The sequence below is a fragment of the Elephantulus edwardii genome, unplaced genomic scaffold (assembly GCF_000299155.1).
Source record: "Elephantulus edwardii isolate Elephantulus edwardi_28Jun2011 unplaced genomic scaffold, EleEdw1.0 scaffold00007, whole genome shotgun sequence".
NCBI classification, from domain to species: Eukaryota; Metazoa; Chordata; class Mammalia; order Macroscelidea; family Macroscelididae; genus Elephantulus; species Elephantulus edwardii.
Window position 1 is genome coordinate 23473792 of NW_006399757.1, and position 20288 is coordinate 23494079.

The following is a 20288-nucleotide window of genomic DNA, read 5'->3' on the forward strand; positions in this document are numbered from 1 at the left end:
ATTATTCAAAAAGCAGGCAGTGTGAATCCAGCAGCTGCTCTAAGGGTGAAAGATGGGCAAACTCCTCTGATGCAACAATTTACAGTGTCTGAAAAGCCTCTGGGAGATCAGCCTACGAGCTGGTTCCAACTCGACGGCATATACCACCATTTTAACATTAATCAAAATCATTTCAGTCACTCAAGTCTATCTGAAAAAGCTAAAATTTTAAATTAAAAAAAATCAACTCTTTTTTCTGACTAAAAGTAACTCAGTCCACACGAATTAGCTCTCCTTTTCCCAGAAAAATACTTTAATTGGGTGTAGGGGAAGGTGAACAGGGAGAAGTTGATGGTAGCGAGCACACACTCTCATTTCTAAGTCCAGGGAGAAGGACTGTATCTGGTTGCATAGGTAATCAACTGCTTTGTAGAGCTCTCTTACTTGTCTCTGCGTAGCAAAGTAAGAGAAACGGTATCTGTCACATAGTATTTTAAGGCCCACTATCTTCTGACACCATCTGCCCTACACCTATACCCTGGGTACAGTTGGAAAAGGGAGTTTGTAGGAAATTCTGCTCCACCCCCATCTCTGGTTGATTGGTCCACACAGCCTCTCATTTTTCAAATATTAAGATGCTGAGACATTTCTAAAAAATTTTCTCAGGGTTAATGATACATTAAATAAAGATTGTAAGCCAAGAAAAAAAAGGAGGCATTACACTGAAACCTGACAGGCTATCTTGAAAAAGAAGGGGTCTCTATAGGTCACCTAGGTCAATAATGTCAGCCTGTAATCTGCAATCTTATTCAAAACAGACAATAAACTATTCTCTGAGGATATAGAAAGCCTAAGAGAGAGAGAGAAAAAAAAAGCTGTATCAGGGTCTCACTCCCCGCATCCATCTGAAGGAACACAGCCTGTAAGCTTTTAGCTTATTGCATAGTTTTTATTCCTCTCAACAGGAAGTCTTTAACTATTAAATTGTCAGCCGGCAGTATGACTAGTTCAAGCCTGTGTTTCCTTTTTGTCCTAAAGTAATTTCATCTTTTAGCCATTTCTCAAGTTAATTTAAATATGAAAATAGGAGGCTTATCGGGAGAACAAAATATGAGAAGCTTTATAATGTATTTCAAAACACTAGCGTGCCTCTCCGTTCAGTTCTTGTGGAGGAAATTCAGTATCCAGCAAACCTAACTGTTGTCATGGAAACACTTCTGGTTGGCAGCATCTTATTGTTACTATGGTCAGCCAGCTGCGGACTCAGAAGGAACGAAGCTGCACGTTTTCACTCTGCAAAAATGTCAACGCTCTCCTTCCGGAGGCAATCAGTAAAAGATTACTATTTGACGACAGAACATCATTTACCCCCAGAAAATGTGATGGCCACCAGAGCCAGGTCTTCCTCTGCATGCTGGATCTTTTCTGCAACGATTTTCAGGATCTCCTGGGCTGTTGTGGAAACTTTCGCCTTCACACTAACGTAGGAGTGCTCAGTTATGTACACGTGGCAAAAAACTGCAAATCAAGAGAACTGTTAGTCAACAGAGAACAGTGGTCAAAAAGAAAGACTTTTCATATCAAGGCCTTCACCTTGCCATTCCTTTTAAGAGAAAAAATACACAGCTTTACTTACATATTTATATATGCATACCAGTGCCTCAGGGTATAGGCATATAAATGTGGACTTCAGCACACATGAGACTGAGAAGTTGTAAAGCTGGTGAACAAGTGAATACTTTTTAGGTACTCTGTGTAGTTGTGTGTGTGTGTGTGTACTGTCATATCGGATCTGACTGGTAGAGGAGGACATTGCCCCTCCTTCCCCAGCAGAGCATCTGGTGGATTCAAACTGTGTACCTTGGTATTCTGTATCATTAAAGATACATTATGCAAGAGTGAGTTCATGTTGGACGCAACCTGACCAAAATAGAGTGGAATCAATGGTACGAACAAGCATTCTACTTTTAAATAAACGCACTCCTAATTTTTTTCCTGTACATCTAATGTGTGTGGTTTTTAAAATTTTCTACTAGTTTATTTTTTATTTCTTTTTAAAATTTAAATGAAAGTTTACAGACACTTTGGATTTCCATTCATTCTCTGTTGCATTTTTCTCCCTGCCCAACCTTTCCCCCAATTTTCTACTAGTTATTTACAAAATGCAAATACATTGTTTTCATTTTACACTGGACTGTATTTCACATATGAAATATCTGAATAGTTACTGTGTTTCAATCAAGGACATCCCATTTTTCTATTAGAATTCTCCTAAGCTTATCTAAAAATCCACTGCCTGCTTTACTTTTCATATGCAGTCATCTTAACGATTTAACAATGAGTCCCTAGATCAGGTGGTGGCGAGAGGAGTTTCCAGATGGAAGTCACATGGTTAGCCTTTTTAATTTCCTTTTTATAATCTATGGTGATAATAATTATTAGTAGGTTATTACCACTATCAGGGTGAAAGGGTCTTTGAACATTTTTTTTTCTGTATGATTTGAATAGCAAAAGCTATTTTATTAGCAATGGTGATGACTGACATATTTGCTTCTTAAATACTCTGAATTTCTAAAACTTCGGTTCTTTAGAATAGGTAGAAGGATAATAAAATACAAGTTCTTGGTTTTGACATTGCAAATAACACTAATAGAGTCTAACTCCTGGAGAAATGCCATATGTAAGCTAGATGGCACCAAAAATAAATCCAGGGAGGTTTGCACAGAATGCTAATGACACAAGAAGCAAACTATGACTGGAGACTCCAGAGATTCAAAGTAAACACCTCATCAAGAGACAAAGATATTATTCAGGCTGGCTTGGTTAGCTATGTCATTAAAACAGCAGCATCTAACTATTTCATATTTTGACAATAGATTTGTGAAAGACATACTTTTACATCTTTCCTTAGAAAATGGACTTTCTGAGCAAAGAAAAAGATAGCCTACAAAACATTAGATGGGAGGTAAGTCTGCTTAATAAAATGAACAAAAGGATGCTAGGGGTTGTGAAAGCACTCTGTGTCTTTGAAGCTCAGCTTGGAAAATGATATAATTAAATTATAATAAAAACGGGCAAGGAAGGTCGGCAACTAACGAATTAGGAAGTATGATAATTGCATTTGCTCTTTCTCTTCGTGGAGATAGTTAATATGCCACCACAGAGACTGAGCTCGTCTTGTTGATTATATACCAACACTGTATCACAGAAAGAGACGTCCTTGTAACATTTTGCCTTCTAAATGCTCAAGAAATGAGAGCTATTTTCATATGTGGAAGTTCAGCACAAGGAGAAAGTAAAGTTAAAAGAGAAACTTTCAGTCACAATAGTGGGAACATTTCTAATATGCTGTGTTTCCTGGCTCTGCACTTGAGTCAACCTTTAACCTAAACAGGAGGAAATCACTAACTACCATTAGAAAATGCTCATGTAGAGAAAGCATGTCATCATCTTCAGGGTGTTAAAAAGACGCTTCCCCTGGGACTGGATTAGCAGTCTTCTCAGGGAGGTCAGGAGCCTCATCCACACTAACGAATACTGATTGCTGGACTCTGCCTGTGGACCTGGTCTTGGAGGAATTTTACCATAAAACCTTCTTTACAAGAAGGGTTCTTTCCAAAGTATTCCACTTTAAATGTAAGGGACTAGCTATACCCATTTGCTTTAGAAACATTTCCAGGGATTCACAGGCTGACAGAATCAGGGAGAAAATGTCTTAGAAGAATAAAGTTGAGCCTCCAGTCCATTTTGCACTTCTGGTCCAGACTTGTTCTCTGCAGTTTCCTTACTTTTCAAATGGAAAGTACCTTTGACCTTCTTTTAGTTAGTTGCCATGCAGTCAGCTCCAATTCGGGGCATCTTTATGCTGAACATTGCTTGGTCTTGTGCCATCTTCACAATCTTTGGTAAATTTAAGCTCATTATAACCACATATCAACCCATCTCATAGATTCTTCCCTCATTCTTGAAGACCCACCCTCAACTCTGTTAAACACAATATCCTTTTCCAATGATAATATACTATTGTTGTTAGATGTTATCAAGTTGGCTATGAATCATAGCGACCTAATAAATAATGGATCTCAACCCTGCCCTGTCTTGTGCCATCCTCATCATCTCTGATATATTTGGCCCACAGATCCAGGTCTGTGTCAGTACATCTTGTTGAAGCTCTTCCTCTCTTTTGCTGACCCTCCACTTTTCTAAGCTTAATGTCCTTTTCTAAGGACGAGCCTTTCCTAACAAGGTGCCCAAAGGATGTGAGATGAAATATCATCATCCTTGCCACTAATGCATATAATACGATCTAAGAAAAGTATGCCACTCAATCCATGGAAAGAAAAACATCACATCTGGCACTGATGCGCTTGCTAGAGGAGTATGCTGTTGCTGGTTAAAGGCACAGACTTATATTAACACTGGACAATGAGGGTTCTTAACTGCTACTCCTCCTACATCAAATCTCACTTAAAATCATACTCACTTTCCTCTGTTTCCGTCACAGTTCCTCTGTGCTGAAGCCAATTCTCCTTAAGACTGAATTGGTGGAAAAGGGCTTTATTCTGTGAGAAGAGGGGAAAGGGAACAATGAATGAATGTACTGCCGCTTTTTAGAAAAACCACAGCTGTTTATAACATGTTCCAAGAAAGCTAGCCAATTTTTAAAAATAAGATATCCACCCATCCAATCCTGGAGAAATAAAACTGGGAGCTGCTGATGCAAGTGGAAGTGGAGGTTGTGTGCAATGTGGCAGTCCTTGGTCATGGTCAGTAGAAGGCAAGAAACTCTAATAATCATGCTGACAATATGCTGGACAATAGGTACACAGTTTTCCACCTCTACCTACTACATATTTCCTAACTGTAATCCAAGATTAATGTCATTTTCCTACCCCAGCATCAACTTTTCAGGTAGTTATCCCAATCTGACTTTCTGCCTCCTACCATTTTTGCAGAAGCAACTCTAAGATGTATATTTCTTACTTCTGCTCTAGTTCGTTCATTCAGGAAGTAGGTTCATTATTCTGTATGATTGTTCACCTGATATATCAGTCTCTACAAAACTTTATGGCTGATATCTCTCATTTTGTATTCTCCACCCCCCCCCGACCCCAATCAATTCGAACAAAAACATTAATTCATGTTTTGCTACCATGTCTTTCTAACTTGCTAAGGTGCAAACTATGTTCAAAATTGGGAAGGGCATCCTATCTCCATACCTTTTCAACCTATATGCAGAACAGATTATCCAGGAGGCTGGACTCTATGAGGAGAAATGTGGGGTTAAGATTGGTGGACAATTCATCAACAATCTGCGTTATGCACATGACACAACCTTCCTTGCTGAAACTGAAGAGGACCTGAAGCACCTGCTGCAGAGCGTCAAGGACTGCAGCCTACAATATGGATTGAGGCTCAATGTCAAGAAGACAAAGATTCTCACCACTGGACCAATCGGCAGCATCAGGATGGATGGTGAAGAGATTGAGATTGTACACAGCGTTAGTTTGCTTGGCTTTACAGTCAACAGTCTTGGCACCAGCAGCCAGGAACTTAAAAGGCGCATTGCCATGGGAAAGTCTGCTGTTAGGGACCTCTCCAAAGTACTGAAGAGCAATGGTGTCTCTTTGGAGACTAAGGTGTGTCTGACACAGGCCATGGTCTTCGCAATCACTTGTTATGCATCAGAGAGTTGGATAATGACCAAGGAGGATAGAAGGAGAATTGATGCCTTTGAGCTGTGGTGCTGGAGAAGAGTATTGAGAATACCATGGACTGCTAGGAAAACAAACAGATTTGTCCTCGAAAGGGTTAAACTGGGTGGCTCCTTGGAGGCAAGGATTCTGAGGCTCCGTCTAACATATTTTGGACATGTTGTGAGGAGAGACCGGTCCTTAGAAAGGGACATCATGCCATCATGCTTGGGAGGGTGGAGGGACAGCGCAGGAGGGGAAGGCCCTCTATGAGGTGGATTGATTCAGTGACTGGGATAATTGGGATGGGAGTGTCAGAGACAGTGCGATTGGCACAGGACAGAGTGGAGTTTAGGGCTGTTGTACATAGGGTCGCTATGAGTCGCAAGCGGCTCTATGGCACATAACGACGACGACAACAACAACAACAACAACAACAACAACTTTCTTGTTCTTGGACTCAAGATTTTTGCTTGATTTCTTCCCCTACCCCCACAATAAATGTTTTAAAATTTAAATTTCTATCACTCTGGATTCTGCAGAATGTCATGAAGTCAGGGCACATGGTTAAAAGGAGATTTGCACCAGCATAGGGAAGTGAAGTAGGAACGACAGGAAGCTGCAGTGTGACTTGTGCATCTGGTCCTGCTTTGCCTGAAGGAGGCAGTACTCATTATATCCTGAAGACATGCCAAGTAAGGCCATACCCAGTCTCCATACTGTATCACTCTCTTTCAGATAAAGATGCCCAGAGATCTGGCTTACTTACCTTCCTCTGTGGGGAATATTCATCGACAGTGCTGAAAGGAAAAAGACCAGAAGTCAGTCTTCATCCCAAACTCAGAATCACAGGGTTTATTTTGGTGGTTTAAGGAGGACTCAAAGCCAAATTTTCATATTAGGCTAAGGCTTTTGCTCTTAAGAAAGTGAAAACAGAATATTCATTATTCTCAAATGCAACACATATGGCAATAGGTTCTGAATTACAAATGAATCAAGAAGAAATGAAGGTATTTATTCAACAAGGATGTTTTGCTTTCTACCCATAGAAAGTAAAGTGGAATATTAAAGGGCGAAGTGGACTTATCTGGCCCACAGAAACTTTTCTTATCCTCTGACAGGACTAAAGTGAAATTATTTCCTTCCAGACAGCTATTCAATTAAGCTGCATCTTTTCATGGATGTTCTTCTATGTTGTACAAGTGGGAACAGTTTTTTAGGTCCCTGTTTCTGACCATGTAGAGACTTCAACATGTCTTCTGCATGACAAATCTGTGCATGAAGGGACCGGCATGGTGGCAAGCTGGTCACACTGATAGTCAAGCAAAAGATGCCAGCATTGTTTTCAGAACAGAACAACTTCCTCTATTGGTAGATTGGGATTAGAAAATACTGTGAAGAGCCTAGCAATGGAGTGCAATTCTTACTTCAGTACCAAAAGTTATTATTTCATAATTTTATAATAAAAAATGTAGATTATGCTTGACATCATTTCCTTATTTTAGTCTATTCTTTCTCACTTAAAATGTATTCCTGTAATGGAATGTATGGAGAGTATTAATATATCTCATTAATGTATTAAATTATAAACTAAGTTTTCTAAATAAGTCAATCTCACAACATATAGCAACAACCACATAAGGATTTTTTTTTTTAATGTAAAGGTTACCTTTCTTTTTTTCCTTTTTTGTCACTTACGTGGTCATATTTTCGTATTAGGCTTGGACTATGTAAGTTTTTTATAGTGTAGGCTATAATTAGTATTTAATCCTAACACATTGCCAAAACGTAACCCTGACATCTGAATTTCTAACTGCACAATTTTGAAGATTGAGAACTAAATTTACAAATTATTTATTCCTATAAACATTTTATTTGAAAAATCAATATTCTGAAAGGCCTGAATCAATGTTTACTATGTGAAGCCCACTTGTGACTGCTGAAATCTTAACTGAAGTAGCTCATGGTGTATGTCATGTTTACTAAACAGAAATGACATTAAAAATAAAAAAAATACTTTCTCTCAGTTTAAATATGCACTTACGTCTAAAAATGGAATAGTAATTTACGTTTTTCCTTTTACTGAAATTAGTATGGTGTAATAGTGGTAAAACCATAGAAAAGTCAAATACTGTCCATATAAAAGATTAATGGTAGATACCTAGGGAATACTTGGACATGCCAACGGTCATTGAGTAAATGACCTCCCCAACCCCTTGGCAATATTTTATTATGTTTTAGGTGAAATTAGTTTTCCCAATCAATAACTCATACACAAATTGCTATATGATATTGGTTTCAATCCCCACTTCCTTTCTGAGTTCCTCATTTCCATTTATAGAATTTCCCTGTCCCTCCCTGTCTTCTCTACTTTTGTTCTGGGTAAATGTTTTAGTCTTTTATAATTGATTACTTGGAAGTCCATTTTTCATGTTGGTTTTTTTTCTTTCTCTACTTCCATCTATTACTTGGCTGAATTTTGTTCAATTTTCCCCCACCCATCTTAACCAGGACCCTCTATGTCATAGTGGTTGTTAGTGGTAGCCAAGTATCATCTAATTCCTGAGGTTTTAGTCTAAGGGAGGCTGCATTTCTTATGGGCCACTGGCCCTGTGGACTAATTGTTTCCTTGTATTTCTTTGTTCTCCCATGTTCCACATGTGGTAAGTGACTTTCTTCAATGGTTCTAAATTCCTAAAGAAAAATCTCAGAGACTCCATAAAACTGAACTTTTAAAATGCTGCATGAGTCATTGTTGTTGGTTGTCTCTGACTAGAACTTATTTCTAAAACTTTTAAAAAATACATAAGCAAGAAGAATTCTCTGGACTAGATGGCTACCAAAATTTACTGAAGTGACACCAATGCTTTTCAAATATTCCCAAAAGATAGTAAAGAACACTCCTAACTCATTCTATGAGGCTACTAGAATCATCCTGATATCAAAGTTACACTAAGAAACCATAAGAAAACCTATACATCCCTAAGGAATATAGATGCAATGTACTACCAAGCCTAATACAAAATAACATTAAAAGGAGTAGACATCATGATCAATTTTTATTTATCCCTGGAATATAAAGGTGAATTAATATTAAAAAATCAATCAGCATAATAAATCACTGATGGAACATTTTTTATTTTTTTTAGAACAAAGGCAAAGAACCACAGGGTCATTTCACTTGATGTAGGAAAGGCATTTGACAAAATTCAACACTCTCAGGATAAAAACAGTCAACAAAGTAAGAACAGAAGGCATGTTCCTCAGTTTAACAGATAATATCATACTCAAGGAGAAATATCAAGGACTTTCCTCTTCCTTGAAGTCAAATTATCTATTGAAGTTGCTTTTTAACTGGACAGCAGGTTAGTTAAAAAAAATTAGAATGTCAATTTGGCATACTATACCTTTTTAAAAATACCTACTCTGTAAGAGCAAATGAACAATCATCAGAAGCTCTAGTGGCACAGTGTGTTTATATACTGGCTTGCTATTTAGAAAAGTTGGTGGTTCAAATTCACTATCTGTCCAACAGGAGAAATATGAGGCAGTCACCTATAAAGGTGTACAGCCTCAGAAATATGATTGAGGGTCACTATGAGTTGGCATTGGCCGGAGGGCACTAGGTCGTACTGGACTGGGTTGGGCAGCTATTACTCTAAATGTGCAGATGAGAAGTTTGAAGTCTGGGAAGTTAGAGTAAGCTTATGGGACTGAAAAATAGTAACAGTAACAATAATTTGATACATGATGAATAAAACCAATGTCACTGAACAGCATATATACAATCTGTGGAATAAGAGCAAATTTTATTGTGTATATATTTTATTAAAAATACAGTAAAATATTACAAGAAAAAAAGGAACTTTCCCCTTAATATGAGGAAGAAAAGAGCTCTTTCTGTTACTATTTAATATTATATTAAAAGTCCTAGCCATAGCAACTATATAAGAAATAAAAGTATTTATTTGCAAAGGACATTAACCATGTCATTTGCCAAATAGGTAATTTTTTTTAAATATAGAGAAATCCATGATTTTCCAAACAAAAGTTATCAAGGCTATTAACTCAAATTGCTGATGGAGTAGAGACTAACTCATAGCTGACCATCCATTGGTTCTCTAAGCTGTAAACAGCAGCATCTTTCAGAGCCTCTGGTGGATCTGAACTGCCAGAGAGGTGTAAACTTTGGTTTAGCAGCACAACTCATCATGAACTATGTCACCAGGTACAGTAAAATTAATAATTCAGCAAAGTTGTAGGTTTTCAAGGTCAACACTGGGAAACAAGTTGGATTACAATACACTGGTAATGAACAATCTAAACCAAAAATTAACAAAATAATCCCACTTATTATTATACCACATAAAGGAATAAAATACATGGGCTAATTTTAACTATGGAGATGAGAAACGTAAAACCACCAAATATTGCTTAAAGAATTAAGACTTAAATAAATTGAAACAAAGTCCATGCTTATGGATTGGTAGACTAAGTACTGTTAAAATGACAATAATACCAAAAGGGATATATAAGTTCAATATAATCTCCATCAAAAGTTCAACAACTTTCTCTGCAGATGGACAAGCCAAATCAAACTTCAACAAAATGAGAATGGTATAAGCTCTGAATCCTCAAAGTTAATTTGAAAATGAAACACAAAAGCTACTCCCAAATTTCAAAATATTATATTGAGATACAGTAATCTGAACAGTCTGATATTGTTACAATACTACATATACAGATCAACAGAATAGAATTCAGAGTCCAATTACAAACCTATATAACTATGGTCAATTGATTGGTGTCTAGTCTATGCAATAGGGAAAGAATAATATCTTTAATAAATGATGCCAGGACAATTGGATCTCCACATGTAAAAGAATCAAGCTGGACTCATACTTCAAATGAAAATTAACTCAAAATGTATCCACCATCTAAATATAAAACTAAAACCATAAAGTTAATTAAAACAAGAAAGCTAACTGAAACCATAAAAGGCAAAAAATAGGGCACAGACAGATCCCTGAATACCAGTTTTGTACACTGTAGAAGTTGCATCCACTTCCTAAATAATATGCCTCTGGAAACCCTACGAACTTTAATAAATGTTGATAGTTGTGGAGGGGCTTCAAGCCTTTTGTTCATGGGGTCGCTAGAAGTTGTGTTCGACTAGAAGGCAATCAACAACAACAACAACAATAGCACTACTCACAATGCTAAAATGTGGGAACAACCCAAACATCCACTAAGTGGATAAGTGAAATGTGGTGAAAATATCATGGAGTATGATTAAACCATAAAGACAAATGAAGTTCTTGTATATAAATAGCATGAATGAATTTAGAAAACACACTGACTGCAAATTAGACATAAAAAGTTATATAACCTATGAACCCACTTATGACATATTGAGAATACTCAAAGGCATAGAAATCAAAATGGTTAGTGTTAATAATGGACTAGTGGTGGGGCGAGGTAAAAAGAGGGCTTGAGTTTCAGTTAAGAGTGACTGAAAAAAATCGGAAACATTTATGGCAATGGTGACACACATGGTTAACAGAATTAATGTTACTGAGTAAGTGTGAAAATTACAGGTTAAATACTTACACTGTTAAAATGATAGTTTATTAGATAGCTGTTTTTATGTACACGGGCTGTCACAGCCAGGTAATTTCCATTACATTCACACAGCACTTTAAAAGGTTAATAACTAGGATACAGTATTCACTCATTTTTAAATATAAAACCAAAATAAATCATTGACTATTATAAAAGCAAGGAATTAAAATGACCCCAGGGTCAAAACATTAAAAATCAATTTTCACATGTAAGACATTCTCTTACGCTTTCACATTTGCTTGCTATTTTATTTTGGTCACTGTAGTAAGAAAATACTTACTGACGACGGTGCATTCCAAGTATCTTCTGAAATTCTTTCAATTCCTTTTCAAGTATTGGATATTCATATACATCATCTAGTACATTCCTGTATATGGTCTGGGAGAAAGAAACAAATATAGCTGAAAGAATGGATAGTATATTTTGTAAGGATTAAGACTCTTACAATGTCCACCATGTGCATGGAAAAAGACAGGGAGCTCTGGTGGCTTAATGGTCAGGAGTTGCACTCTCAACACAAAGGTACTGTCTTCAAATTCACTAACTGCTCCAGAGGTAATCTCCTCCCATGTGATTTACTGTCTCTGGAAACCCACTGGAAGGTCAGCTATCAGTTGATTTTGACTTGGTTGTACATGACAACAAAAACCCCAATCAGGACAATATAGGAGGTTAAAGCAAGAGCCAATGAAATTCTGCGTGAAGTTCTACCTCTTAGTCCACATTCACTGCCAGGCTCTATCATTATTCTGACTGAAGTTCTATCTCTTACCACATTCACTGCCAGGCTCTATCTATCAGCATTCAGAGGCTGTTGGGAAGAAATGCTGGAAACTCAGAGACCCCTCACCAGCTATTTGAAATGTATATGCCTATCTTGTCCCTTAATAATATCCATAAAATCATTTGAGAGAAAAAAAGAGGTAATTAGTTGTCTTGAAAATAACAATTTAGCCAGAGAGCTATTTGCACAGCTTTGAAAAGGCTGTCTAAAAGACAACTGAATATCGATTTCAAAGTGGATTCCTTCATGAAAAGGAGAATCCGTTTAGCTGCTGGCTTATTCTGAAATAGCTCTTCCTTGCTTCAATTTCATTTTGCTGCTTCTCCACATCAACGTGAGGCCCTAATATGGCTTTAGTGGCCAGAGGAATCCAACTATTATTATCTTCAGAGAATCATCTATATTGAAGAGTAAATGCATAGCAAGCCTATTAATGATTAGAAAAAGAAACACATTGTTCTAAATTCCAAAGGATTTAGGTACTCTCTATTCAACAAAATACTATTGATTACAATTTTCAAAGTACATCATGTCCTGAAAATGGTTTACACACACACACACATACATTTTCTCAATATAGTTTTGAAATAATAAATAAATGTGCAATCCAAATATTGTGGTTAGTACAAATTGGACTCTCTGAGTAGTACAAATCATTAATGTTCTTGGCTGTTAACAGAAAGGGTGAAGGTATGAATCTTCCCAGTAGTATCTCAGAAAAAGGCCTGGCAATCTACTTGTAGAAAATCAGTCACTGAAAACCCTGTAGAACACAGTTTCACCCTCATGCATATGGGGACTATCATGACAGGGAGCTAATGCAAAAGAAACTAATATGCCAAATTTCTAAATTAATATATTAAAGACTATCAAGCTTTGAAGTATGCTTTAGTTTTTAATGTATAATCAAAATTATTTCATTTCTAATCAATGTGGGTGATTTTAATCTGTGGTCCTCAGGCCTTGTTCAAATTGTTTTTCTGTCAAACATTCTTCTAGGTGGTATAGCTCTTATCTGTGCATTGCTGTACAGAGGTAACTCGTGGTTGCTGTGATGCTGAACACTGTGACACTGATGTATCAAATGTGATAATGGTTACCCATGGTGGACAGTGTTCGCTGGGGCTTCCTGATTAAAAAAAGCCTGGAAGCAGGTGTGGCATCCACTTCCAAAATGGCTTGCCTCTGGAAACTCTATGAACAGTGCTCAGGCCTTTCGTTCACAGTGTCGCTATGAGTCGTGTATGACTTGATGGCACCTAACAACAACAACAATCAAAATATAAAATTTAATGTATAATCAAAATTCTTATGACTTTTGAACAACCTTTTCCTTCTGCCAGTGTAACATATGACTGACTAATTGCCTCCATGAACAGCTTGCTATTTTGCTATGAAACCAAGACAACAGGATAGGGTCATGACTTTCTGGAGCAATGGAGACTGGATGAACCTCTATTACTACTAGATAACATAATATTTAAACTTTAAACCAAAAATATTTTCTAAAGTCGGCTTAAAACCAACTAATTGTTTAGCTTAACTCGTTAGTAAAGAATGTTGAGTAGTGTGCTTCTTTATATGATAGTAAATTTTACTACAGTAACTAAAACAATTAAATAGTAACTTAGGGGTAGAGTTTATCTTAATGGGATAAATAATTAAGGAAAGGAGGGTGTCAACTTGAGGAAAGCAATCAGTGTCAATGAATTCTACACACAGTTGAATTCTACTAATATAGTAGAATTGGTAAATGTTTTGCTGTGTATATTCTAAAAAGTAACATGAAAATTAATATGCAATGTTTAAAATTTGCCTGTATGCTATTTATTAATAAAATTAAAAATTTTTAAAATTAAGTTTTTATCTATGCAAGAAATATCAGCCTACAGTGATTTTTATCTACATAAGAAATATCAGGCTTCAGTGATCAATTTCAAGTCTTGATGCACACCCATGTTTATCGTACCTTGTTCACAGTAGCAAGGAGTTGGAGGCAACTTAAGTGCCCATCAACAAACGAATGGATAGAGAAGCTGTGGTACATTCACACAATGGAATTCTACGCTGCGTTGAAAAACAAGGAACTCATGCAATATTACTCAAAATGGGTGACCCTGGAGGACATTGTTCTGAGTGAAATATCTCAGTCACAAAGGGACAAATACTGCATAGTGCCACTGTTGTAGAATGGGGCTGACATCAGGATTGTAGTAAGACTGAGAAAAACTGGATAAATTATGTATACTATATTTAAACAGATGCGGGGAAAAAACAGATTAAAGGCAATATATGGTTGGGCATTGTGGTTATCACAAAAGTCCAGAATGAAGGTTGCATGGTGAAGTGTACTTGGGGTGGGGGTAGGGACGGACGGACGGGGGTATTGTGTACCAATGAAGGAATATTTCTTTTAACTTTTCAAAGAGAGGCGCGAACTGGAGGGGAGGGTTGGGCAGGGAGAAAAGTGCAAATCCAAATGGAAATCCAAAATCTCTGTAAATGTTCATTAAAATTAATAAAAAAATGATATTTTGAATGTTACCAAAGGGCTGAGTGACTTATCTACAAGTGTAAAATTTTTGAAATGCATCACTGAAAATAAAACCATTTGTCATCAAGACTATCAAGAAGTCTTACCTTACCTTTAAAAACATTTTTGAATGCTCATCTTCATGCAGCCAGTCTTTGTACAGAGCAATCCACTGGGAAACAAGATGTAAGACCTTACGTTTCCTGCAAGGAACATCTGAGTTTTCTTCTTTGCCTTGATACTTCTTAGCAGAATAGGTAAGATTGTTAAGAAAGAATATGGTTTTGAAAGTAAAAACTGGAAGAGAACCTCTTGTTGTTTCATAAAATATACTAAAGTCTATTTTCAAAGAAGTTACAGGTCTATAAGCATGTAGAAGTAAAGGAATATGTGTAAGAAAAACAACAGGCATGCATTGAAAAGAACCAAGGAAATGATTTAAGTAAGCACAACAGCAGGCTATGAAGGTAACAGTGGGTTACCACAGTGGCAGCGACTGATACAGGTCCATAGGCAACATGAGGTTAACCATTTAGCCAACTCTTTCACTGCAGATGAATTTTACTTCAATGAAACTTAGATTCGAAGTAGGCCAGGAAGTCTTTGATCCTCACAAATTCACATTTTACCTTTAGTTAGTCCCAAATGAGCACTGATCAACAGAGCCTATTTAAGAGCATAACGTGATGTGATTTAAGTACTCACCCTAAGGAATTTATTTTTCCAATTCAACAAGATTTGGATAAGGGTGTAAAGACACAGATTGAAATGACTACTCCTTTTCATTTCCATTAAAATAAACTTCAAGACAAAATAGCAAGCAAACAGGAACTATCTGAAAGGCTTCCATAATTAAAAATAGCTAATGAAATTATAACCAAGAGAAGCAATCCAACTCCACCTCATCCCCACTGCAGAGCTAATTCCAGCTCACAGACAGTCCACAGGTCAGAGGAGAACTGCTCCATGGGGGTTGTAATGCTGTAAGTCTTTATGGAAGCAGACCGTCTCATTTTTCTCGTGCACAGCAGCTGATGGGTTCAAATTGACCTTTTGGTTAATAGCAGAGTGCTTTAACCACTATGCCACCAGCACTCCTTAAATAATTACATTTAATGGACTATTTGGCAGGTTTAATGATGACAATCTAGGAGGGCATTTGCTATCATGGAGCATTGACAATACATTGTTGAAGAGAAAAAGCATTTGCTTAGAATGGCCCATTTCTGCCAACAATGCTTATTTATAGGAATAATTTTATTACCTGCAAGAATATATACTAAGAAGTTAATAGCTTCTCAGGGTAATAGGCTTTCAGGGTATGTGAAGTATTTTTATTATCTGTATTTGCATTTCCTAATTTGTATACAATGACCATATATATGTTAATTATGCTACTAAAATGATATAAAAATAACAACCTCAAGGGCAAAAATGCTTAAATCCCTAGAAATGAGACAGAAGCTTGGCATTTTTAAAACTGATTCATGTTTTGTCCTCAAATGTTTCTAAATAGTTTGAACACATGGAAAACTGAGCAAGGAATAGGAAATGTTAGGCTTCCAAAAACAGTTAATCAGGTGGGCTTTGGGGTCATCAGGATTATAAATTCCTTTAAGTGCTAAAATTTAATTATAAAACTGGAATAGATTCTATGTTAGGCTTTATAAACAGTTTTTTATTTGAAAATTAATTCTGTCACTATCATTTCATCCTGTGTAAAAACATTACGGTCACCTGATTTTTTTGATTCTCATCTATAGAATATAATCAGACAGCTCGATAAAGAATTTGTCAAAGTATCTATTTCTTCTAGGCATTTTCATGAAAGGGAAAAATCGAAAGAGTTGTCCTGTATTACTTCCACAATGCAAATATCCTTTTCTTCTTTTCCTGTGACTATAATAAGCTCATTATACCAAAAAAAAAACCCCCAAACCCCACAAACCTGGAAAATAGAAAATAGTAACAACTCCTTTTTAAGATAGGAAGAAAGAGCATTTTATAAAAGCTGTACAAATACTATGCCCTACTAGAAGGAGAAAGCAATCTCAAAGACTGAGATTTCAGTTACTACCACTTACTTTGTTTTTTCCTTTAAGTTGTATTTATTTTGTTGTTATATATTGTAAATTCTTTGAGTTGTGCAATCATTCTCATCTTCCTTTCCTGAGGTAGCTTTCCTTCAATAACAGAAATTCACTAGCTTGATGGTTTCTATCTAACGTTGTTGTGATTAGGTTCTGTTGAGAGGTCTGAACTTTGTCCTGTGGGTTTTTTTGTACCATAGAGTCAGAGCTGACCCTGCAGTGGGTTTTCAGAGGCAGTTTAATCACACAGGAGGAGATTGGCCATCCCTCTCCCATGAAGCAGCTGGTGGCCTCAAATCACCTTAGAGAATGCAGGACAGCTTCTTGTCACTAGACCACCAGAGCTCCAGGTCCTATCCTGTGCCATTCTTACAATCTCTGACATACTTGAGGCCACTGCTGCAGTCACTGTGTCAACTCATCTGGTTGAGGATCTTCAATATGATTGATTCTACAGAAATACTTTGTAAAAGAGCAGTATTAGCTAAGCTATGTTGTTGTTGTTGTTGTTAAGTGCTATCGAGTCGTAGGCGACTCATAGCGACCCTATCAATAAAAATCCTATTGCTAAGCTATAGGATAGGTTATTTTAAGAACACTGTAGGGAATATTTTTTGGTTTAAAGCTTATGCATTATCTCAGAGATTAGAAGAATTTTGAGGGTTTAATTTTCTACAGAATTCTCAATCAAAATGTTTAGTAATGATAGCCAGGTACTATCCAGTTCTGATTTCATAGAAGAAGGAAGTTATTTATAGAGGCAAAGAGAAACACAGTTTGTTGGGAGAAGGTATGTGTTTTTTTTTTTTAAATCACAAATAGTTTAAGGTTAAAGCTAAAGCAAAACAAAGAAATGATGAAATAAGAGAGCTGAACAGAAGAAGCCAAAGGACAATTGGAGAAGGCAAAGAACAGTGTTATGACAAAATATGCAAAGGCTTGGAGTTAAACACCCCAAAGAGAAGAACACGCTCAGTATTTCTCAAGGTGAATGATCTCAAGGGATGTGGGGAGTATGAATCAAGCCTTGAGTTGCAATACAGATGATTATACGGGCAAAATACTGACTGATACAGGAAACAACAAAAGAGGATATAAGGAAACATAGTCACTGTACCAAAAAGAATTGGTTGACATGGAATCATTTGAGAAAGAAGCAGTTGATCAAGAACCAGAGGCACTGCAAAAAGAAGTGTAAGCTGAACTAAAGACAATGGCAAAAAACTGGGCCCTAGGAATTGATGGAACACCAGCTGAAGTGTTTCAGCAAACAGAACTCTAGTTATGCTCACTAGTTTATGCCAAGAAATCTGGAATATAGCTATCTGACTGAATGGAAGAGATTTATATTTGCTTCTATTCCAAAAAAGGGTGATACAACAAAGTATGGAAATTATCAGACAATATCATTCCTTACACGCAAGTATAATCTTCCTGAAGATTATTTTTAAATGGCTGGAACAATACATTGACACGAACTGCCAGAAATTCAAGTTGGATCTAGAAGAGGCCATGGAATGAGGAGTATCATTGCTAGATGGATCGAGCTTAAAAGCAAGGAATACCAGAAAGATGTTTACTTGTGTTTTATTGACTTGTTGCTGTTGTTACGCACCATCAAGTCACCTGTAACTCATATTGACCCTATGTACAACAGCTCTGAAATGTGTCTTATTCTGATCCAGTTTCATTGACTCTGACACACCCACCCTCATTTCTACAGGTACTGTATCAATCCATCTCACCTAGGGTCTTCCTCTCCCGCAATGTCCCTCCATTCTTCCAAGTATGATGTCCTTCTCCAAGGACTCGTCAATCCCTCCTGGCCATGTACCCAAAGTATGTGAGACAAAGCTTCAAAATCCTAGCTGCCAAGAAGAAACTTGGTTTCACCTTCTCCAAGACAGACTAATTTGTTTTCTTGATGGACCATGGTATGTTCAAGACTCTTCTCCAGCACAACTCAAAGGCATCGATACTTCTGTCATCCTTAGTCATTGTCCAGCTCTCTAACGCATATCAAGCAATTCTGAAGACCACAGTATGGATCAGGTGCACCTTAGCCTCTAGACTGACATTTTTGCTTCTCAGTACTCTACAGCAGATCATCTTTTGCTTTCCTGGCTGCTAGTGCCAACAGTGTTGATTGTGGAGCCGAGCAAGCTGTAACTGTTAACAACCTCAACCTTATTGACTACGCAAAAGCATTCAACTGTGTGGATCCTATAAAAATATGGATAACTTTGAGAAGAAGGGAAATTCCAGAACACCTAGTTGGGGTGAAGCAAAACCCATTAAGGGCAAGAAACTGTTATTTGCACAGAACACGTATGTGGTTTAAAATCAAGAAAGGTGTGCAACATGATTGTATCCTTTCTCCATATCTATTTAATCTGTTTGCTGAGAAGCTGGACTGTATTAAGAATGTAGCACTAGTATTAGAGGAAGACAATGAAGATGGCACAACTTATAGAAAGTGAAGATGACTTGATGTACTTACTAAAGAAGATCAAACACTACAGCCTTCAGTATGAGTACATCTTGACTTTAAGAAAATAAAATCTCCATCACCAAGCCAATAGACAACGTGATGCTAGATGGGGAAAAGATTGAAATTGTCAATTATTCATTTTATTTGGATCCAAAATCAACACCAAGGTAGGAGCAGCCAAAAAATCAAAAGACATTTTGCACTGGGCAAAATCTGCTATCAAAGACCTAATTAAAGCATTATAGAGCAAAGAAGTCTATAAAGAATAAGGTGCACATGACCCAAGCCGTGATATTTTCAATGGTTTCATACATGCTTGCAAAAGGTGGCAATGAATAATGGAGACCAAAGATCGGACTGGTGGTGGTAGTGAAGAGTACAGAATATCCAATGGACTACCAAAAGAACAATCCTGGTTTGGAGGAGCCAGGGTGATCCTTGGGTGGCCAGGTGGTCAGAGGACATCAATCCTTGGAAAAGGTACCACACTAGGCAAAGTAGAAGTTTAGAGCAAGAGAGGAAAATTTTTAAGGAGATGGATTGACAAAGTGACTGTATCAGTGGGTTCTAGCACAGCTGTGAGCATGGAGACAGTGAATGACGGGCAGGGCTCCAATCTCTTGTTCACAAAGCCACTCTGATTCATTATTGATTTGATGGCATCTTATAATAACCACAACTGCTACCACTATGACTTAACGTTTTGGTGGAGCTATGTAGTTGTCCTGAGGTAGCAATCCTTGGAAAAGGACATCCTGCTTGGAAAAGCAGAAAGTCAGCAAATGGAAGTCTTTCACTGAGATGGATTGACAGAGTTATTACAACCAAGGGCTTTGGGACAGTGAAGATTCGGAGGATGATCCAGGACTGGCGGGTTTTTCATTTGTTGTGCACAATAGAAATCAACCTGATAGCACCTATCAGTAACAACAACAGCATGGCAACCACTGTGTAGGATCTGGGAGTGTTTTGTTCAATTGTACTAAGGGTTTTTATGAATCAGAACTCATATAACCTCAAGGCATCTCAAAAGTATGTCTTTTGGTTGTTACTCTGCTTAATCTTGTTCTCTACTCTGCAAGATGTTTTTTAAAAA

At 37.1% G+C, this 20288-nt stretch overlaps 1 protein-coding gene across 1 annotated transcript in view; it reads right to left on the reverse strand.

Annotated features, from left to right (window-relative positions):
• The window catches only part of RAPGEF5 (Rap guanine nucleotide exchange factor (GEF) 5), a 325340-nt gene that overhangs the window by 34726 nt on the left and 270326 nt on the right, over positions 1 to 20288 (reverse strand). Inside the window, exons 13-17 of the mRNA XM_006880289.1 lie at positions 14724 to 14868; positions 11575 to 11672; positions 6442 to 6472; positions 4463 to 4541; positions 1348 to 1497 (exon numbers count right to left, since the gene is read on the reverse strand). Of these exons, the coding sequence (XP_006880351.1) occupies positions 1348 to 1497; positions 4463 to 4541; positions 6442 to 6472; positions 11575 to 11672; positions 14724 to 14868 (503 nt within the window). The remainder of the gene's footprint in view (positions 1 to 1347; positions 1498 to 4462; positions 4542 to 6441; positions 6473 to 11574; positions 11673 to 14723; positions 14869 to 20288) is intronic.